Here is a 23,687-nt window from a genome sequence, read left to right on the forward strand (position 1 = left end):
TAACAACTTGCCAGCTCATAACAACTACTTTTTACATGGGTCTCCGTCTTGTATAAACCTCACACTCAAAATCATGCGTAGTTCAAGACTATAAATATCAGTAAAGGAAGTCTTCTGCAAGAAAATGACACTACATTGCCAGTGTCGGTGGACAGCACATATACATATATACACACCTCCATTGGCTCACCCTGCAGGACGTTTCAGTTCATCATTACCGGTTGCTTTTGAAGTCCTCGTTAGATACTTCGAATCCTACCGAGATTCACTCAAAGGCGTTTGGGCTGCAGACTCGTCGCTCGCCGTACATCCGATATGGCGGCTCCTACAGACCCCAGGGTGCCGTTAATTCGGTCCGATCTGGAGCTAAAAGCGTTTATAAGGGTGAGCGTCAGGACATCGCGGCCATGTCTGGGAGCAATATCTCCATTTTTTTTTGCTTTTTCTGCTGTTACGGGTCATTGGCTGCAGACCCCCCGGCATCGTGAACTGTGCAAGTCATGTTATGTAATTCATGTGCGCTACAAAAAAGCGGAAAAAATCCTTTGTCGCAGTTCCTTAGATCCAATTTCATAATTAACTGCCCATAAAGTACAGATGTATTCTTTCCATATATCAGGATATAAGGAAATTTCCGGAATCTCACGAAGAACTCATGGATCTAAACTCAAAAGTTAAAGAGAAAATCACTGAACTCAGACTACGGATTCAGGTCAGTGGAGCAAATATTTGGTTTGCGGTCCATAATTTGTATTTAAGATTGCGAGTTGGACACATAATATACTTACCAGGCGTCTTATTTTATAGATATAATTTGGGCTCATATGTGGACGAATTTGTTATATAGCCGTACTTAACCTTTTTATTAGGGCCTTTTTGCGATCAGTTCGGCAGTATCACCATCCGATAAGCGTCCATGAAACATTAAATGGCCGTTTGACGCATCCCGGTGCCTCATCGGAATATAACCATTGTTGAAAATACTGAGTGCCGTCATCACAAAATAAATTAGCGTTTAGTTGGAGTTATATGTATCATTATAGGTGTCAGGAATTACAGTGAAGGCAAATGTAAAGTTCACTAAGGCTAATTTGCATTTAACTGTAGGCCTAATTTGTTGAATACGATTTTAACCCCTGACCCGCAGTTAACACTCATGTTTGTTCCGCTTAAGATAGTGTATGCAATTAAACATTAATCGCAACTGATACTTTTAATGATCTTGCTCTTGCATGAAAAAACTGGATTGCTTAATACTCCATGACAATATTTGGCTTTCTTTAGACCCTTAACTGGTTTTTACTTCCTGGCAAAATTCTCCAAAATTGCACTGAAACGATAATTAAACAAAAAGCCTCGTTACTGGAGATGATGCGTTGAGTTTAAGTTAAAAATGCGCTTTTATACGGTGCACTTACCCAGTTACGAAGGTGTGATACTGGTATTGGTTCTCCGTTGATTTCCGTTAGAAAAACACATTATTTTGTTCGCATATTGCCCAGTATTTGGAGCGTTCAATGCTTTATCTAATTAATGCAAGGCTCCTAAACCTTGTGACCAGTATAATTCTACCAGCCACTTTATTATAATTGTTGATCAGTTGTGGTCACCCCATGGATTCTCAACTAACGTGACAGATTTTCTCGTATTGGTACTGCGTGTACGCGCGTCATATAAATACTAGTGGTCAAACGTATTGAGTTCATGAACTGTTATTTTCAAAACTCCTTTCCACAGGATCTGGAGCAAACGGGTAAGGAGCAAGACAAGGAGTCCGAAAGACTCGCCATGCTCAGTGAGGCGGAAGGCTACCGGAAGCAGCTGCTGAGGTGACGTGGCACTTCGTGGCTTTTCATTGGTCCTCTCACTTGAAAGGTGCTGCTGCTATCCAATGAGAGAAGGTGTTTATGGCCCCTTTAGATTGAGCTGATTGCTATAGCTAGTAATGGAATTTTGTGTCCTCACGTGTTCACGTTAGAATTGCAGATGTAAACAAGGGAGTGAGTGTTTCTCACAGTCCGCTATATCTATTCAGGTCGCTGGTTTGATATTCACACATCCGTTAGTGTAAATGTATACAGGCACATTTTATATTAAGATGTTTTTGTCCAACGTTCCTTAAGACTTTGCCTTCTGTTTGCTGATTTAAATATGTAAATTAACCCTTCTAACATTTTCTAGGCAGCTTACATGCCCAGGCAGTACACTGGAGGGCATTGTAACCCACGCACATTCATTTACTCTACTACACACTAAGGGCAATTGAGAGTCATCCATTTACTGTTCATTGCAATCGCATCATCAGAGGTTTGCCAACTGGTTTGGAACCGAACTGGACATCACCACTGCCAGAACGCCCAGGCTGCCTAATTACGCCGCCATATAACTAATTCAGATCCATTTCAAACTTGTTAAAACACAAGTAACAACTGATTTCCATTCATATTAATCGGATCAGTTACACCACAAAAAATAAGGATATAGTATGTTCCAAGGATCTGTATGTGCATTAAATGCGTAATGCAGTATTATTTAAATGATATGCTCGATACAAAATAAGATTAAGATTTTTTTATTTGGCTTTTGTACATAAGTACACGGGGAATGTTGTCGCCAGACATGTAACAGAGCTACAATAAAACAAAGGCATTCACAAAACGTGAAAATCGATGTTTAACTAGGAATTGCAGAAGTACAATATGAAATATGTAAAATAAATTTAAAAAATGGCTGAATAAAGTACAAATATATGAAATAAAAGGAATGGCTAGAGTAGACAATGAGTAAAGTGCAGTGTATGAACATTAATCCAGAACTGTATTAAGTTCATGTGCATCTCGTGAGTAAGCTTACGGTCTGCTGCGTGTAAGATCCTGTCTTTGGTGCATTTATTATTTGCAAAGGGTGCTTGCAGGGACAAACTCTGTGGTCTGTCCTCGGATCCAGAGCCCCTGAGATGGGATACCTGTGGATTAGCCCAGTTCTCGGAAACGGAGTGAGCGCGTCAGGGTCGGAGTGTGGCAGGACGCTGCGTTCACTCGTTCTGTCTTTCATTTCTTCGCAGAGACCAGACGACGTGGAGAAAAGCCAACCTGGCGTGCAGGATGGCCATCGACAGGCGGCAGCAGGAGGAGCTGTTCCGCGGTTCCGACGTCCCGCTGCGGCTGAGGTACCTGCGACTGCATGTCCGATTGGTTCCGGAAAGTTCCCACTCTGCGTTCTGTGTGTTTTCACTTTTCTGCCTCCTTTGCTGTAGTGTTACTAGGGGCTAGAGTGCCCGGCGAGGTTAGAACCTAGAGGTGCCCGGTGTGGGAGGGGTTAGTGTTTGTGTAGCACGAGTAAGAGGAGGGTTCAGGTCCCTTTGTTGTCGATGGCAACCAGGGATTGCTCCCCCAAATACTCTGGGGCTCGAGTCCCTCAGATGACACTAGGTTTGGGTCCCACTGTGGCAGGGGTTCGTGTTCCCTTGCACGAGGACCAGAGAGGATGGTGTCAGACCGGGGAAGGTTATCTAAAGTCCCCTACCGAGAATGTGGGTGGTTCAGCTCCTGCATTTCTTGTGACTTTGTTTAAATATTTATGAAAAATGATTTTTTTTTCCTGTGCATATTGTTATGCTTATTTTTAAATCCCCTTTTTTGAAATGCCTGTGAAGCACTTTTTAAACCTTGTAGTTAAAACAGTGCTACATAAACAAACCTTGATTGATTGATTGATTGATTGATTGAGTGAATGATACTGTTCCCTGTCATACTTTGTTAAAATGTTGTTGTAAAGAGCTATGGGAAGGGGGTAGATGCTCATTGGGTAGCACTGTGGCCTTGCGGCTTACCGTGAGGTTGCGGGGTCGATTCCCTGCGCTGTCATGGGTTCCCTCTTGGAAATCCATTTGGACATGCTGGGCTACGTTTCTCAAAAGCATGGTAGCTAACAGTATTAGCGACTTACAGTGTACACCAAAACTAGGTACATTCCTGGCCAGTATCACTGAAATGGTAAGAAAATACAAATCCCCTGAATTTAATACATTTTTATTTATTTATAGCCAAAGCCCAATAAGGATAAAACCAATTAATTTGAGACATAATTATTTGACTAATTAAATAAGGAAAGGTCCCTATTTAAGAACCCACAACAATAAACATCGGTACACCCTAAATCAGTGACATTCCATTCTCATTTTTTTTTTCCACATTTTCTTTTTTCTCTGCCTTTATTTTTGATGACTCACTTGTACCTCCTGGGCATGGATGATGCTACTCTCGCACAAATCTGTGGGGAGACTTTTCTTCTTCACAGATTAATGTTTTCTGCTGCTTTTTGCTGGAGGGGTTTTGTCGCTTCTCCCTTCCGCTTTAAAATAACGCAGAAGTGTTCTGATGGATTCAGTTTAGGAGACGTACTTGGCCCAGTTCAAAGTTCTCGCTCTTGTTTTTTTAAAAACTGCTGTGATTATTATTTTTTTGCAGTGTGTTTGGTAGCACTGCATGATAACACATCTCTGTATAACTGCATACACCGAATTTATACAGATTACTAACTTTTGGGCCTCACAAAATGCCTCTGATGAATATTTCAGGCGTACTACCAAGTAAACGTTCGTATAGCACCAAAAAATTGCCATCCGGGCAAATGTTTACGCCTCGCCAAACATGCCGGACCCCGTCTGATCCACATACATTTATTTTGGTTTCATCTGACCGAAGAATGCTCTCGCAATATTCAGTTTCACTGTGGAAATACTCCTTGGCAAAGTTTTATCTTGCGGCTGTATGTTGTTTTGTCAGCATTTTTCTTTTTTTTGGGCACCGTCCATAGAGGCTAACTTCATGTAATGTCCTTTGTACCTTCGAGAGAAGTCGCCGAGACACATTTCTATAGATAATTCTTGTGCCGGGTCCGAAGTACTTGTCCGTCTGTTTCGCAAGGTTTCGCAAGGTTTCGCAAATAGCAAATTGTGCATGCCGTCATTTTAAAGGACGACCACTGCACCTTCTGTTCTTCGTAGTATCCGTCTTCCTGTACCTCCTAACCACTGCTGAAACTGTGCGTTTTGCGTATTTTCAGTAGGCTACTAATACAGTACTTTTTTTTTTTTTTCCCCATTCCCATCTTTATGAAGTCTCACAATCTGGTCTCTTACTTGTCCCTTACCATGTGACGCCATGCTGCATTTGACACAGCCTACACAGAAATTGTGACCGCTGTGATGTTTGCAGGTCATTTTATGACCCTGTTCATTGAAATGGTCTTAATTGGAGATCACAGGTGTATTCACTTTTGTTGCAGTGTTCAAAGGTGTTCTCGGATTGTATTGCATTGCATTGCATTTGAGGTCTGCATTTTCATAGTGAAAATGAAATGATCCCCTTTGATAGCTTAGCTGGTTGAGTGGAGGTCTGCAGAAGCATAATGAGAGACAGCCCTCGGTCGCTGGTTCGATTCTGGCTTGGAGGAGCGTGGAGTGGGCGTGGTGCATGGCTGGGAGTGGTTGGGAGACTGTGCCCAAGATCAGAAGTTTGCTGGTTCAAACCCCATGGTTAGCAGAGGAATTTCACCCCTGGACCCCTGTGCAAGGCCATTAACCATAATTACTTCAGGGATTGTCTGGTCTTGCTTTCTCAAATGTACTTGGATAAAAGCATCTCCTAAAGAAATATAATGAAAATCGCTTGTAGTGGAGGTGTGCCCTCCCTGGTACCCTGTTATATGTACAATAGGCGCTTATTTTAATGTGTCTATATACATTTTTAATGTGTGGTTGTAAATTTAAGATTGTCATGCTGTTTTGATAGATTTTGGGAATGGTCCAGAAACGGACATACGGAGACGGGACGTGAACTCGATTTTGCTAACCAAAGGTTGAAGGGAAAAACCTTTCTGAAACCTCAGTCGCCAAAATCTTAACTAAAACGGCAAAAACTGCAGGAGAACATAGAAGCACAAATACTCGGAATCAGGCATGTTACAAGTCGGCTTTTTTGTTCTAACAGGAAGATGACCAAAGCGAGTGTAGCCCAGACTGCCGGTCACATGACCGAGTGTCTAATGAGTGTCACACGCATGATGTCACAGCAGGTTAAAATGAGTGAGGAGACCATTGGAACTCTGGGTAAGTGGCCTTCTATGTTATATTTTGGGCTGCCAATCTCTGACTAAAGCTACAATACACCAAACGCTTAGAAACTACAGCTGCATTTTGTTGTCCAATAGATCAGGACTTGTTTAAATGCATCTTATTGTTGCGTTTTGATAAAATCAGGAAAGTGTTTAATTGGATGTTTCTGCCCAAGTTGCAAAAAAATTTTCTGTGACATTTCATTGTACATTTTCTCTCATATATTTTTCTCACCAGTGAATTGTTTAGAAATGATTTTCAAAGCGTATCGTTAGTTTGTATTAATTCATGGCCAATGGACCAGCCGTTTGAAGCTGGATTGTGTTTTTGAGTCTTTACAAACATTCAGATCTTAAATATTGTTCTCTGCATGCTCACACAATAAACCTTTGTCTAGCCTCTGTAAGTCTGCAAGCTTAAATGGTGAATATCACCATATCACAAAGACTGAGCGCCGTTCTGATCAGAGCTGGTCTTCTATGGGTTGGTGCTGGGAATTACGCAGGTGATTTGATGACAAGTTGTTGGTTCCCTTGTTGTTTCCATACTTTTGTGTTTGTTCAGAATTTTCAAATAGATAATCATAGATTTATTCTCAGTTTTCCTATACAGTTTCTCAGATGGAGCTGCAGCATATTGTGTCTCTTAAACAAGCAATAATCTCTTAAAAAGTGTTGGGTGAAGAGGGTTCATTTTGCAGCTGAAGCAAAACCGTAATGTCCCTGGTTCCTCTGTCAAATTAAAATGCTTATACATGCTGATGGATTTAAAAAAAAAAAAAAAAAAACGATCTCTTCTCGTTAGTCTTTAATGTAAGCTTCTCATTTACTTGCATGATGTCTGTCCGTCAGTGTCGTTTCTGTAAACGTCGATCAGATCACCCTGTGAGGTTTGAATATATTGAAATGACAGTTTGTCCCTAAGTATCTGAGATACTTCAGACCGTCACACACTATCATTTTCTCCTCCCAGCCACTTCTTCTAGAATACTGACAGAAACCAATGAAGAGTTTAAGTCAGTGACGGGGGCATTGCACTTGGTGACCAACCTCCTCACCAGGTGCAGTCAGCAAGATCTGATTGACGGGCTGCAGATCCTCCTCGCTCTGCTCCTTTTTCTGGCAACGGTTCTGTACATTCTGAAGAAAAGACTGACTCCCCTTTCGTAATCAAATGCCCAATTGCACCTGTCACGGATATTTTTCTTCTGAGAAAATGACAAATTAAAAAATGTAATAATGTAGTACCTCTCTTTAAAAACAATGCCATATATTTAAAAACGAAGTAATGTTATGTCCCTGTGGTAATATTCTGGTTAAGACTTGAATTATTAATAACCGGGTTAATGATTTATTTACCTTGGTCATTGATCGAATTAGTAATGGAAGAAATCCTTTGCAATAGTGGTTAATTTCCATTTGAAGTATATTAATGAACTTATTGAATATTTGTTCATTTGTGTAGCTTTGATCCGTTTTTGGATACCTGTTTGACATTCAAATAGGACTTAATTCTCTGAATTTCTCCCATCTTGGGCAGGTCCTCTGTTTAACCAATCGGCATGCTGGAGTGTTGTGCTCATTTTGCATTTATAAACACTGCTTCTGTTCTTGGGTGCCGGCAAATGTCGCATAGCCAACGAGATGCAGTTTAAACACTAAATCTGAGGCAGCCACAGCCTCCATTCTGCCTCAGATATCCAGACATGCTGGTGCCATATGCACAGAATGTGTGAAATCACTTTATAAATGATGTCACCGTTCCAGTAATATTGGCTGAAATCGAATATGTGCACATTTTTATAAATAATTATATAAATATTTATTCTCTCAATGCTGATTGCGCTGTATTTTTCAAATCAAATAAAGTATATGCAGAAGCTGTAAGAGTGTTCTATCCTGCTATTCACATATAAAGTTAAATAATAAATGTTTCCTCTGTCTATACACCGTGTCTTAAACCACGTATTTGTAATGTTGTGTGTCTGACACTGGAACCCACTTTATTTAAACGAATAGTGGAAGCCGAAGGTTAGAACACGTGCTGATGACCGCGACTTCTTCAGCATTTAGGAATAAGTAACATGAGTTATCTGTGTCTTCCGCGTCCTCGTATTAAATAAGTATAATAACTTATAATTAATTTTCAAACTCTGCTATTAAAATATTTTGGTAAAATTGATACGATATACATAGATAACGAATTAATCTGTCTATCCATCCATCCTGAGACTTGCAGTAAATAAAAGATCGCAATGCAACCAGGGAACTTCGTGTAGAATGGAATTGAAAATGACAGTTTGACAGATGGTTGTTAAGTCACAAGACAGGACCGCTTGGGGTCTGATTCTGAACAACTCTAATTTGAAGTGTCATGTAGAAATCGAAAAATTACTTGGTTTTCACCTAAAGTAATGAATCAATTCCGTGCGCGCAGGACCGCGACTTTATTTTGTAATATAGAATTTATATAATCTTAAATTCAGATTCCTCCGCCGTTTCTTAAAAAAATCACGAAGGCCTACTTCTAAATTGCCAACTCGGCCTTTTTTGGTCATTTAACTCGTTTGCTCCATCACAATATTTCGCTGAGGCAGTGAATTTAATCACATTTGTTTAACGTTGACGAATAATAAGCCTGTGGTTTAGAACTTCGCTTAGACGGTGGACTAAAACGAATTCTACTTCACTTATGTTACAGGAACAATCGCGAAAGTGCATCAGCCCACTGTATTCATCACAATTCCGTAGTTCTGACAGTAATTCATATAAAACGGACCTCCGTTATAAAAACAATTTCTTTTCGTTAAAGTACATTGTTTTAAGATGGGGCTATCAGATATGGCACTTATTACGTTGTATTAATGGACATTTGCAGCTAAAATATAAATATTTGTAATTTACATAAAATTTTGTAGTTGGATTTCAAGAAATTTGAAGGACTGTAGACGTCATAGGATTTTAAGAGTGCATGATTTCGAAGCGCGTCCGTCATGCCGTATAGCCTAAATGCAGTAAAAATGAATTACTCCCGGATTCATGTCAGTTTTAGTTACTCATTCAAATCACTTAATTCTTTATAAGACGTGCGACACCCGGGAAGGCGTTTAGTTGTTTTACAGCCAAGCAATAACTTCAAAATAATACATTGGTGTAGCCTAATATTTTGAGTTGTCTATCTTGTAAGACTGAACCTAAACATTTGCACGCATGTTTTAAAAACGTCAGATACAGCTCGATGCAAAATTATATAATTATTTAATTATCTAAGTAATGCTCACCTTTGATACTAACTATACCTTACGAAAATACATATTGGTTTAATATACGAAATTTAATTTATTAATTTTCTCCCCTTTCCAGTAGGCTATACATTAAACATTTAAATTGATAATGAAATTTCAATTTAGCAATTTTAGTAAATCATATTTCTTACGTATAAAATTGCGCGTGTTAGGTACACCCCCAAAGAACGGCTTTAACCAAGCAGTGCGTGAAACTATCGTGATGCACACGACAGTGCACGTTAGACTGCACTGGTGGGCCTACTGATTACCTCCCCATGAATGGGTTTAATTTACCTGACAAGTGAGATTTAATATCTTACTTTTTAATACAAAGTAACTCAAATAAAAACTAAATATTACCATACTGTGTGCGTAAGAAGCCATGTGTATACACATATATGCTCTGTATCGGCATGCGATTGTAAGTTTTTAAGTAAAACATTTAGGCCTATATGTACAATTGCGAGAAAACACCAGCGATTCTGTACGAATGAATATTGTGTCGGCTAATCGCGAGATGCGCTCTTCTATATTGACATTAATGAACGATATGGATTCTGTGTATCTATTTGTATGAAAGATTTTGGAATGATTTAATTAATCACTCTTGTCAACTGCATGAACATATATCTACACCACTTTTTAAATTAAATATCTTCTAATCGTTGCTCGACATAATCTTGAAAACGATGTACTTAAATTATTTTTTTTATTACACACAACTTATTGTGTAATGATTATATAATGCATGTATTTTAATTCAAGTTAATAGCCTGAAATTAAAGAATAAATATTGCGTGTCACATTATGTATCATGTATTAAATTAAAAATATGGATACTTTTGTTTCCGGGATGTTTTACTCCATGCAGTTCCTTCCTCGTCTGAAAGACTGATAAACGGTTTATTGAGTTATTTGTATATTTTAAGCGTTATTAAAGTTTTTAAAGTGTTTTTAAAGCAATTTGCATACGGTGATTTAAAATTGTTACGTGGGTTATTCTTTTAATCAATCTATGCCAATACACGTCATAATTTAAGGTAAATGTCGATCATAAGTATTCTTCACTTGTATGTATAGGCTACAACGGCTGTAATTCGATTTATGAATGATTTTCGATACTCATTATTGCTCAGTTTATAAGGAAATAGAATATAAATATATACAATAATTTTATTTAAGGACTTCATATTTAAAGCGCATCGACATTTTTAACATCAAATTGATTCAGAAGTTTATCCGTATAAAAACGAAAACACTCCGAAATACACAAAGCCGTTTTGGGGTTTTTTAAATTTTTCTATCACCAAAAAATAATCCTTAATCACTGTCAATTTTACATTTTACAGTATTAATAATAAAAATGCCAAATAACAATAGGCAACCACCAATATAATCTAATAAAATTGCCGCAGTCTTACACATTTTTATGAAATTGACGAAAATGTCCAGTTATAGCCACAGTATCCTATGCTGTTAAAGACGTACGTGTAAATACATTACTATTGTTGCTGTTGTGTTGTTGTTGGTGATATAGCGTATTGATATTGAAGAGTGCATGTCCATATTTGCGATTAATAATTATAAAAATCCACCGCGCTTTGGAGATCATTTTAAATAACCGTTTCAGCGAGTAGTGTTATATATACTCTTTAAATTATTTTATTGGTTCCGGTTTTGTTGTATGGGTTAATGAGAGAACGACGCAAAGTGGATTGTTCATTCACCAAAAAAAAAAATGTTTAATTCAATGCGTTTTACCCGAGAAACAAAGGAGTGCGTCTAAGATTCTTGGGAAAGACCGGATTTTATACATCCGTTTTCAGTAACTGCTTTATCCAGACGGGGTCGCGGTGTCACAAGATAGAGGACCATTACATTCCTTTGTCTGGCTTTGTTCGGAGCGAACAACAGCTTATTGTTCATATAAAAAGCCGGAAGCGGAAACCCCACGCTTTTATATTCTTATCAAAAACAGACTCACGCTACAATTTTCTCTTCTGGGTGGCGGGATTCTCCTGTCCTGGCGCCAAGGAATTTTTATCACTCAGCTCTCAAAGAAAAAGGTCAGTCGCGCTCAACTGGAAGTCTACAGTGGAAAATAATTTGAAATCAGAGTAAACAATTGACTGACGTCATAATAGAGACTGTACCGCCAGCGCAGCCATCAACGTGAATACTCGCAGCTATCAATTTAATGTAAGATCAGGACTCATCGAGGGCCTAGAAACTAGGATTTGTCTGCCAATGCTTGCTTTACACTAGAGGTAAAAGCCTTTATTTCAACTGAAAGGAACTGTCGATGATTCAATAACCCCGAAGCATGCGTTGACTCCCATAAAGGCATAGCAAAATAATTATGGGCCCTATTCACTCCTAAATTTCCCTTCGCGGGACTAATAAAGTTAATCTTATCTTTCTGCAAGTCAAGGCTATGGAAACAGATACTCCATCTACATGTATCTGCTCTGCGACGACTGCTGGGCACCTAATACAGTTAATCTTCTCCCCCAATTAGCAAACGGTACCTTTAAAATCATGGTATCTTGTTTATTTTGGCTCTTTAACGTTTACACCTCTCTCTTAAAGATGGAGGGCATGTCTCCAGTGATTAACTTTCCCTCTAGCTGTTCGGCAATCCATAAATCAAGCAGCTCCATGCCCTTGATGCGTGGCATCACTCCCAGCGCGAACAGCTTTGAAAAATCTGCATTTCTTACAGCAGCTGAATGGCAACAATGAATGTCTCCTGCGGTTTTGGTGCTGCGCTTCTTTAACGTCGCCACCTGGCGTTTCTAGATGGTAACTTCACCATGAAATGAAAATTCCCTCTTATAGGGAATATCACCAAATTGCAGGGTTTTGAAGAAGAGTGTAAAGCAAAGCGAAAAATTTCCATTAATTAGGCGTGACTAAATATTCCTAGGTTTATTTTTTTCCCCCACCTATTTAGTCATAGCCACACCTTGTAGGTCGGTTTTATCTGTTCAGAAGAAAGTCTGAGATTAACTTTTATCGACTGTTTACACATTTGCAATATTGTGGACACAGAATTATTAGGCCTATACTTTTATTCTAGAATAGGATCTCCTTGACCAGGGATAGTCGGGCAGACTGCTTACAGCCGTAAAAAAAGATGACAGTATTTGTTTATCCCGAGGGTCATTATCCTTTTCCCCCTCTGGTAATATTATGGTTTCTGATGCAGCGCCGCGTCTAACCACTGAAGTTTCTCGTTACACAAGATGGATTCGCACGTGCGGCCAGCGACGTGTAATGATGACGAAATTACCGTCACGCAGACGAGGGAAGCGCCAATTCTTATGCTCCTAACAGCTGAAAGCTCGTTTTCCAGCCAGCTGATCATCTCATTAGTGTGTTTTAATGAGTGCCGCTAAGTGTCTTAATTTCCATTGTGCAAATGACGCTCTCTTATTACCGAACGCTAAAGATTTGCAGAAATGTGAGTCCAGCAGTAGGTAGGAGCACTGAATAGCCTACAAGAAGCGCCTTTGAAATCACACAGGACATTATAATAAAAGAAGCAAACGCTGCTTTCATTAAGTCATACATCTTTATAAAATGATACCTGATTTTCAAAACAAAGTTTGCTGACTGCGTTGATCATCCAAGCCGCAATGTGAATATGGAACGTCGTAATCCGTTTGAAGGATATAGAAAATAAAAATGAAAAAAAAACATTTACATATAGACAAACAGAAACCTTCACAAATAAGGGATTAACAGATTTTAATACCCTGTTAAAATCAAATGAAACTGGTTTTTATCTAACTTATTAAAATAATATATACAAGATCTAGGGTTACATCAACTTGTTTTCTCTGTGAATACTGAGTTGAAAGACATACCAGCTAGGACATAAAAAGCAATGCTGTGAAACGTTAAGAAAAAACTTTGCTCTCATGATGCAAAAGTTTGACTGTTTTCAAAATACTGAAATATCGCGTCTGCTGCTTAAGATGTCACCCAAAGCCTGAGGCTGTGGAGATGCACCGACCCAAAACGGCACACAGGGGGCGCCGCACTCCACCTCCCACTCATCCAATACCGTTCCTGGAATTCGGAGAACCGTCTCGGTACGCATAACGTTTGCAATAACGGCTCTCGGGTCAATCTGGGTCAGCTGACACAGAATTCGACAGCGAAATTCGTTAAGACGTCGTCAGACAGGTGAGGTAGGGGCTGTATCACTGAATAATAATAATAATAATAATAATAATAAAACTGCACCCCGTGCAAAAGGCAGGAACGCACACGGCCTGGAAGGTAAACAGAACGGCGTTACACAACACTGGGGTCAAGTCCGTATTTGTCAAAAAAAAAAGAAGAAGAAATGCCTATAAAACAAATGTCTATAGAGTTTATACAAGTCTGGTACTGATAGACCCCTTTGATCAATGCGGCTTAGATTTACTGAAAAGCCGCGCTCTGGATGTGACCTGAGGTAAGGTTATTTTGAATTCGATTCTAAAGACGTATGATTGTGTGCGCGGATGATAGTGACAGGGTTGCCAGCTTCGGTCAGCTGGATGGAGAGGGATTTTCTATTCGAGGAAAGTCTGCGCTCATATGCACACGCATTTAAATGCATGTAACAGTTTTATTACCTTGTAAATGGTCTGTATAGGGTTTGCAAACTACCCCATAATTTTGATGCAGCTAATTTTAGTTTTATAATGGAATCATATATTATCCCTAAGATCGCCTGCGTGACAGTCTTAGTGTCACGCCAGATGCGTGAGAGCTGACAACCCTATAGTGGATTGATTAGTTTGCTCTAGGGTTCCTCGAGCTAGTCCAACTGGTGTGATTCAGTAACCGTAATCACGCATGCGCACATGTTTGAATTCCGAGGAAGTCGGTGGTCAGGTGCTATACTGTATGTCAGATCTCATCTGTAAGGCTATAAGGTTATTAATAGGGCGGCAAATGAAGCCGCAAAGGTTCATATTGTATGGTCAGATGCGCCAAACTGGGTGACACCAGTTCTGTACGGTTTGCTTGCGGTCAGAATGGCCACACAAACATGTCTAGCATTAACAGAAACAATAAAAGAACATCAGAGAGTATAAGTCCAGACCAAGATTTTGTTTCAACCAAACAGTTGAGTATAAAGAGTCACAGTCACAGAGTACTCAACCGGTTGGTTGAAACAAAACCTTGGTCTGGACTTGTACTCTCTGGACCTGAAATCTCAAAACCATATATGACACGTGTCTGCAGACCAGTTTGTGCTTCTCTTCGAAGTTATGGTTTTTGCATACTTACTAAAAATGCAAATGTTTTGCGTTTATTCACATATTGTTTAAGGATAAAAAGATATATGCACATATATTAAAGTAGGATTTAAAAATAAATATTCGGAAGGGTGATTTTATTTAACTATCAGATTACTTTGACTTTAGCTAGGTTAAAGTTGAAGAATAAGTTACATTTTTATGGGTATCTTGATGATAATGACAATAAATAAAGACGCCTGCAGCAGGTACAGGGGCCAAAGCAGCCTAGACAGACACCCACAATCCTTTGCAGCTCATTTCCCATTTGCTTAAATTCAAGGAGCTGAATATTTCTGCACCATGTCTGTTTACCGCCCGATCTGAGTGTCAGATATGCATAATATATAATTGTACATATAATTTTACATCTGGGAGTCTACATAACGTTCATAATCACTTGGACATATATTGAAATCATAAACTTGCAAGTCATGTAACCAAGCAGTGCATTTTTGTTTGACTGCCTATTATCCAAAGCTTACTGTCAAAATAAAAGTCCCCCTTTTCCTGGCTGGGGATTCGCCAAATATAATATAACACTCAATGCGCACCTGCAGTATACGGCCCCTTAATATTAATATAATGAAATTAAAAATGGAAAGTTGGTCTTTAAATGACAAAAACGTGTCGTCACGCCAACCCTGTGAAGTTAGTTGTAAAGACTGGGAGTGCTGGATGGTGGAGTTTGGGTGCCATGCTGCTTTCTGTCCCTCTGTCTGTCTCCGGTCAGCACTGGACGGGCGGTGGGCCAGAGACAGTCTAGAGTCTGGGAAGACGGAGACGGGGGCAGATCAGCGGCCGCCATTTTTCACCTTCGGAAGTCTTTGTGCTCTGCAGCCGCCTGGCGAGCAGCCTCTGCGGAGAAGTGTCCTTTCCCCAAATTCGGGGTTCGGGGGAAGCCCACCCTGCCTACCTTCGCCCTATCGCCCTGCCAGGGGGCCACGGAGCGCTTGCTGTGCGTCCCTGATGGGTGCGGCTGGCGCTGGGAGTCCCTGGTGTGTCGGAGATGCTCGGGGGTGGGTGTGGGCGGCGTCTGCGGCTCCGGCTGTCCCAGCGAGCAGAAGCTCAGACTCTCGCACAGGGCCCCCCAGTTCTGCTCGCACTGGAGCCTCACGCTGCGGGTGATGGCCTCCTTCACCAGTTCCCCACAGCCCAGCAAGATGTTCACCAGCTCCACGTATGGCCTGCGTGACCATGGTGAGACACTCAAGAGGGGGAATCCCAGGAAAGGTCACCTGCTCACAATCATGCACGTCAAAGTTCCAGCCACTAGACTTTGCTGCCCACTCTCTATCGATCTTTATGTGTATACTTAATATCTCGTAATATCTTACTTTAACTGCACCCTCATAATGCATTCATAGAACATTCAATGCACCTTCATAATGCACTCATAGAACATTCAGTGCCCCTTCATAATGCATTCATAGAACATTCAGTGCCCCTTCATAATGCATTCATAGAACATTCAGTGCACCTTCATAATGCATTCATAGAACATTCAATGCACCTTCATAATGCACTCATAGAACATTCAGTGCACCTTCATAATGTATTCGTAGAACATTCATGCTTTAGCAGTTGCAGTATACATTAATAAAGACATTATATGATAATAAACATTACTATAATATTATACTATACTATAGTATGCTACACTACTATAATGTTTGTTATTGATGTATAATAGTTGTGAAAGCATACTTAACTGCTGCTTATGAATGTTCTATGAATGCATTATGAAGGCACACTGAGTGTTACTTAATATTTTATGTATATTATATGTAGATATGTATATCTTACATTTTTAGCTTCTTTTTTTCTTTCCTTAATATTTGCATCTGTGATTAATATGTATATTTTACCTACTGTGTCGTTTTTGCCTTGTCAGCGGAGTAAACTAAGTTTCTTTGTAAAGCCACTGCACAGATGGCAATAAATAGCTTTAATGTGAAACTAATTGTGGGTGTCACGTTGTCAATGTTATACTTAAGAATATTCCTCGGTTTGTCAAAATGTTATAACCTAGTTGGTTCTAATCAAACCTTACATATCCTTGTGTATAGAAAATCGTCATTGGTCATCGGGTGGTCACCTGACCTGTAGAAGCTTGGAGGAAACACCATGCTGGTTTGAAAGTGACTTCACACTTACCCCTTGGAGAAGAGGTCTTGGAAATGAATCATCTGCACCATGACGTTGACGTTCTCCTTGGCGGCGGAGCAGAGGTTGTGCTTGACGTAACAGTCGCGCTGCAGCTGTAACACCATGTCCTTCACGGCCAGGCATTTGCGGCTGATGCAGCTGAACTTGTGTCTCAAACCGTGAGCCATGCACTTCAGGGCGTCTTTGATGAAGGACTTTCCCTGTGCAAACCGCAAGCCAGTGTGTTAAACAACTAATAAAAGAAAACCCAACATAAACACAGCCTCGCTCAAGAAAGGATTCTTTTGCAGATTAAAAATGTCCTTTGCAAGTGGTTTGAGAATAAAATCATGCGTTAAGATTGTGATTGTTTTTTCCCCTTTTCACCCTAGACGGAATGTTCTGGAAAAGTTGACTCTCAGGTTACAATGGCTCAAGCCCACAGCTGTGACTTTAAACTGGCCCAAAGTGCGTGCGGGGGCCGGAGGGGGGGGGGGGGGCGGATGGGGTCAGATACCTGTGAGTTGAACTTGCCGGCGTTGTGGAGGAACGTCATGCAGATCTGCTGCAGGCCGTTTATTTCGCAGGAGTTGTTCTCAAAACACTCGAACACAGCGCAGCCCACGTCCCCAGCGCTGAGCAGACAGTGCTGGATCTCTGCTGTTAATGAGATGTTGCAGAAGGCGATGAAATCCAGAGCTCAAAAACACACTTCTAGTTCCATCCAACCATCCATCCACTGCAGTGTTGCATAAACCTGGAGTCTATCCTAGGCAGATTAGGGCACAGGGCAGAGCGACCCCCTCTGGCCAGGATGCACACAATAATCCAACAACCGCAAACTATCGGATCTTTAGAGACAGCATTTCACCTAACTGTCAATGAATGGTGACTTGTGTGATACTGTGAGAGTGTGCAAACACACCCATCAAACCCCTCGATAAAGACATGCTAGGAGAATCTAGGTTTTTATCGGCCTACAGGTAATTCATAACCTTATACATCAATCAGGCACATATAGCCCCCCCCCCACCCTGGATAGCAAAATCTATCAAGGGGGACCCCACATGAAATTTAATTCTGGCTATGGGCTTGTCATTGATTATTACAAAGTGTACATTTTTACTGTAATTCATGCGCACTGACTGGTAAGTGTCCTTCATTTGCTTGTTAGGTTATGTTTTTTTTTTTTTAAACTTGCTTCGTTTTGACTGGTAAAGTCTGAGTTACATCTTGATGGGACATCGGCCACAATCCTTAAAACATCCCTAACATGCCCTGATTCCCATAACCTGGTTCAAGCGTGTGCACAGATTCTCAGTGAGGATGCATGGAAGTGATTTAAAGCCAGTTTAGGTTATTCACTACGAAACAAATAAAGAAATCACATTTAGGTACAGATTAAAAGGGGAAGTATCGTTGCTTAGTGCCCCCCAGCAGAAAAAGGGTGAATTAATTTCTCAATGGGTTCGGGGGAAATTTCGTCAAGATCCGCAGTGAATGCGGCCAATCATTGCGGCGTAATGAGGATCGTCTTCCTCCGAACGATTATAAATGCAATTTAACCTATATTACCGTGATCAGGAAAAGTCTCTTAGAACGTATCAATGCGGCTTTTTTATTTTAATTTCTTGTTTCAGTCCCATTCGGCCAGTGTATAAAAGTCGATGGACATCAGATGTTTTGGGAAAATGTGAGTGTGACAGGATTCCTCCCCCCCACAAAAACTCCTAAAAAATCACTTGGAAACGGTCTGACGAGGTATAGATCACTTGCACCGAGGGAAGGTAAGTGTTACTTCGCACGAAATGAAATCGGCGCTTATTTTAAACCCGCCAACACATTGATCTTGAGAGTTAAGGTAAAGCGCCGTTCATACATACTGTAGCGACGAAGTGTGGGGAACAAGTGGCGGACTCCCTATTAACGCGTCTATTGAACCGGGAGAGGCAGACGCGTGTTTATTTTAGAAAGCTCGCAAATGAAAAACAAATACAGTTCGCATAAAGTTTGCATTATGATAAATAGTCCATATATAGCCCGGCGCAGGTGTACAAACTAATTACACACAAGTGCTTAAAAATAACTCCCAACTCGAGCATCTGTAGGTTGAGTTGGCCGTAACCCACCAGTAAATGTCGACCTGTCAGCAGAAAAGAGCCTCTGTGGACGAGGCTCGGGGCTGAAGGGACTCATGCGAGGGGAGAAGCGAGCCGCTGTTAGCGCTGCTTGTGTTGGCATTTGTACGGGAATGTGCCTGGATCCCCTACAAGCCAGTGGTAGCGCGCGCGCTGCATTGCACACTGCTGTGATGAACTCTTTGAATATTAAGCAAACTTACACTCAGACGCAGCCTGTTATTGGATGTTATTAGACCTTATTTACGCTTTAGTTCTCAGACATTTTCCTGTTAATAGAGCTCTGTTTTGACTACAGAAATGTATGATGTATGACGCATGGGCGTCGTTAGGTCCGATCACTCGGGGCTATAGCCCCCTGCACGTTAAGCCTATCCCTGGGTATTTTAGCCCTGATGCCAGTCTTTCTTCAAAGAAGAAAAAAAATTCAATCCCCAGGTAAACTTCACTTAGAACCCTGATCTTTTCAATACCTAAAAACTCCTCTGGTTTGACACATTGCACTTATATATATAGCTAAGTACTGTTACAACAAGAAAGCTCTGCACATATGCTCGAATATCATACCGTTCATAATATATTGCAGCAATCTGAGATTAATATGTTGTGGATTAATAAAATGTCTCCATGCTGTATTATATGTCTACAAGCAAAAGTTTATACATATAGGCTATACGTGCATATATACTCTTTTGGTCACACTTTTCACACTTGTTACGAAGAATTTTTTTTTTGCAGGTAATTTACAGATGTTCTGCACAGTTCCATTAAATGAGCATTTAGGAAGTGGTCTCAACTTACCGGTGTTCTGCAGAGAAATTCGTCCCTTCGCTTGACTTGCGAGTTTTTCTTGTGGCTTCATGTGAATATCGAGGACATCCGTCCCAGTCGCTTGTTCAACGGCCGACAAAACGGCCAGGGAGAGAACAAACTGTACGATCATCGTTTTTGCTTGTGAGGAAATGCTACCTACTTCTAAAACGCGGCAATTAGAATTTTATGTGTATTTATTTAAATAAACTCCGCTCCTCGTTTGTCATGAACTTGCAGCTGTTGCAAATCTTTCCCAGGACAGTGCAGACAGTGAGCATGCATCCGGGATGGATGCTGCCTATATTTCTGTAAGCCGTGTTGTCATTTTTTTCGCTCCTTTTTTTTTTAATGAAGGAGTTCGGTAGGTTTTGTTAGTCGTGGCCCGCGACCAATCAGGGGCGCGGGCGGCCACGCTTATTTCGCGGGGGCGTGATCGTAGTAAAACTTCTACCAATATTGACTGAACGTCGGCCTCTGGATGGGTGGCATTAGTGGTCTGGTTATGTGTTTTCTCTCATGGGTTACTGGAATAGCTTCACATGACATGTGGCATTAAGCTCGCCACGTATACCCTGTATTGACCTGTTTTGATCTGAGCCGTTATTGCTTCGTATCTGTTACCGCACATAATTGTAACCGATTGCATGACGGTAAAATCCAGTTAGTCAAATGAAATTGCTAAATATATAATAGTTAATAACGTGTGTGGAAACATGGGATTTTATTAGGGAAACAAGCTAGACTCTCAGGAAAAAAGAGTAAATAGTAACTTTTCTTGTCACTGGGGCTGTACCCTCAAGGGTCTGCCAGTTGTACCCTTAGCTGTAGGTAATTGTACTTTTTAAGGTACAGAAATGGACTCGGGAACATTTCTGTACCGTTGATGGCACATAAATGCTGTTTGTACCTTTGGGATGTTCTTCAGAGTCCATTTCTGTACCTTTTAAAGGTACAACTGGGTACAGCCCCAGTGACAAGCGAAGGTATACATTTTTACCAGTTTTTCTGAAAGTGTAGTAAATGTGTGTGTGTATGTGTGTGTGTAGTATCTGTGAATTTTATACACCATAAACACAAATCCTCAATCCCAATATGGCAGTTAGACTGTGTGAACCGCATATTCGAAAGGAATTCCGTTATGAACATAAAGCCGTGGAACTAAAGGATAATTATCAAGATGGACATCCTCAAAGAAAAGGATTATTCAAGGCAATATTCTATGAAAAAGCCTTACACGTAGGAATACTTTGTGGGGACCTGGGAAATGGCCGTCTGTTGTGACCTTTCTGGCAGGTCTTCGTGGTCCATGAGGCCGCGTTCAGCATGACCATAAGCGTGAAGCTGTCCTGGCCATCACACCTGACTCTGCGTAAGTGGGGCATCATGTCACACTGGGATCTTCGTTCCGCCTCTCCTGCAACTCGTGCGCCGATCATCAGTGGGACATCTGTTGAGAGTGCCGATACTTTCTGACACGTTACGGATGCGCTTACATGATCACTTAATACTACATCTCAACAGAGACTGTGCTTTGACTTTCTGAGGCGCCTCAGGGCTTTTGGCATCGGAACCTAAGCTACTGCGAACTTCTGTCGCTGCACGATAGAAAGTATAAAGCGTCACATACTCTACAGTATGGATTGGCAGTCTAACTGTACAAGACTATACACTGTTACAGATGACTGTGAAAACAGCAGCTGTACTGAACCACCATGACTCCATGATATCTACACCGTCCGCTGCAGATAGAGAGCCACAAATATTATTAAGTTCAACAGCCACCCTGCCCATGCCTTGTTCTCGCTCCTCCCATCTAGGAAATGCTACAAGTTTATTAAATCACATACCACACGTACGAGGAACAGCTTGTTCACTTCCCAGGCAGTGAGATTGCTGAACACTCAGCACCTCCACAGATCAAGTACCTCATTGCTATAATGAGGCTCAAGCACCTTACAGTCGGACTCACTGTATTAGGCTACAATTGGAAACATGTTTTATTATATGATTTTTATTGTCAGGTTTTTATTGTATGTTTTTATGTAATGTAGAGAGAGAGCAAGAGCACAAGTATTTCACTTTACATTTCTAATACATATGACAATAAATTTGAACTTGAACTGCCGCGGCATCATCATGGAATGTAAAGATTTTAAGACGGTCTGCAGCATTCTAGGCCGTCCTCTGCTATGCCGGACATGAACATGCGTCTTATCGGTCATGCTGTGCTGCATCCGTTTAGGAATCCTTGTTCTCAGTGAGCGGCGCTGGCACTGTGGTCCCGCGCGGGAAACGCTCTATTCATCCAGCAGCGTTTAAGAAATTTCATTCAGGCATTGGCTGGCGCCGGGCCTCACCCTCCCTGACTTCCAGAACCTCACCCGGGCTGGAGGGCGTGGCGATGAGAACCATGTTGACTTGATGACTTGAAAATGCACTTTCTGATTCAAGAATCAGTCTTGCTCTTGGGTTTTTTTTTGGTTGGGTCTCAGTGACGAGTTTCCCAGGATCGTATGGAGGGCAGAATTCCTAACCCCTCCCTGGAGTTGCGTCATTTGCCAGTTGCCCCACTACCGCCAACTGCTCTGGGCCAGCAGATACAGTACACACTCGTAGGCTTACGAGGACTCTTGACTAATCTGAGCATCCTTATTGCATTATAAGCAGTTATGAATGGTCTTGACTAAACATTAAACTTCATCATATGGTCAGGTAAGCTTGCAGTACTGTGCACGGGTGTTAGTAGACATTTATGAAGTGGGGGAACTGACCCTTTACTTGGGGGGGGGGGGGGGGTCTTTTGGAAATAGCACACTGTTTAAGCTAATTAGTATACCTTTATTGCTTTATTTGGAGGGGAACAGCCCTAGTAACGCCCCTGGCCGACTAATTTAATCTCTAGTGCATCTCAACATACTGAGTACATATTTTCATTAATTTAGCTCACTGGACTTCTCACACACGGAATGACAGAATCCTGCTTGAGGGTGTTCAGCCCTTAGCCCTTAGTGGATATTTTGCTGTCTGGATCATCAGTAAGACTTTCGTCTGGAGAGCTTGCTTTAAATAATCCATGACAGGTATTTTTAGAAAATATGACTAAATGTTGAATAAAATGCGACCTTTTTAGTCAGGGACAAAGTCCTTTTCATTCATCAATTTAACTCCACGAACACAACAGAGTGTCTTTCGGACAACTGATTACGATGCGACGTTAACTGAGCTATTTTTGTCAGATTTGCAGACGTGTCTTAAAACGACTTATCGTGCCCCTTGTGCGTTACGCCTTTAAGGTAGTATCCTCCGGAGAATAAGCGACGCGACATGCCGTAGTTTAGAGCAAGTGTCTCTTATGATGTGCATATTGAGTGGAAACGGTATTAAAACTGGATTCTGGTGTCAGACAGAGAACTGAAGCATACCAAATGATCTGGCTTTAAAAACAAAAGCTAAAAGTAGCATTCGTTTTTGTTGATCTCTTTTGGGCCAAGGGTGAGTTGATCTATAATAAAACAATGAGGCGCGGTGCTGAATGACAGATCACTAGTGAAGTCCATGCTATTTTAGCTATGTAAATATTTATTCGCCGCCTGCCTTGAGATCGCCATTGATTAAACTGATGTCTGAGACTGGCACTTTGGCTGTGAATCTCAGGTCAGTTATGCAGACACACCGAGGCCATTCTGGAGTCACAATTTCATCTTTGGAAAAGGGGATGGGTGGGAATGAAGTGCTCAGAGGAAATTCCGAGCGACTCCTATCTGAGAAACCATCACCGCTTTCTTCACCTTGCTGCTGAAGTTCTTAGTTCTTTATTCCCTTCTGCAACCTCCTGAAGAGGTTAAATGAACGTGCTGTCATTGCATTTTATTAGAATAATACTCCGG

The 23,687-nt window shown here is 41.0% G+C and overlaps 2 protein-coding genes across 3 annotated transcripts; one reads left to right on the top strand and one right to left on the bottom strand.

Moving 5' to 3' along the window:
• Window positions 1-189: 189 nt before the first annotated feature.
• On the top strand, window positions 190-16,901 carry bnip1b (BCL2 interacting protein 1b). Of its 2 annotated transcripts, none has more exons than XM_023796919.2 (6): window positions 190-384; window positions 620-712; window positions 1,738-1,829; window positions 3,065-3,169; window positions 5,994-6,112; window positions 16,771-16,901. In XM_023796919.2, exons 1-6 carry the CDS (start codon window positions 316-318, stop codon window positions 16,899-16,901), a joined length of 609 nt encoding a protein of 202 aa, XP_023652687.2. In that variant the 5' UTR covers window positions 190-315. The 2 variants fall into 2 exon arrangements, with proteins under 2 accessions (XP_023652687.2, XP_023652686.2); XM_023796918.2 differs by lacking the exon at window positions 16,771-16,901 and adding an exon at window positions 7,091-8,064.
• stc2b (stanniocalcin 2b) lies at window positions 12,966-20,127 on the bottom strand. Its single transcript, XM_023796917.2, has 5 exons — window positions 19,789-20,127; window positions 17,367-17,509; window positions 16,859-17,070; window positions 15,618-15,888; window positions 12,966-15,470 (listed from the first exon to the last, which is right to left on the bottom strand). The coding sequence occupies exons 1-5, from the start codon at window positions 19,928-19,930 to the stop codon at window positions 15,354-15,356; spliced, it is 885 nt and encodes a 294-aa protein (XP_023652685.2). The 5' UTR covers window positions 19,931-20,127; the 3' UTR covers window positions 12,966-15,353.
• Between the last annotated feature and the right edge of the window lie 3,560 nt (window positions 20,128-23,687).

Source organism: Paramormyrops kingsleyae, chromosome 24 (assembly GCF_048594095.1).
Source record: "Paramormyrops kingsleyae isolate MSU_618 chromosome 24, PKINGS_0.4, whole genome shotgun sequence".
In the NCBI taxonomy this organism is placed as follows: domain Eukaryota; kingdom Metazoa; phylum Chordata; class Actinopteri; order Osteoglossiformes; family Mormyridae; genus Paramormyrops; species Paramormyrops kingsleyae.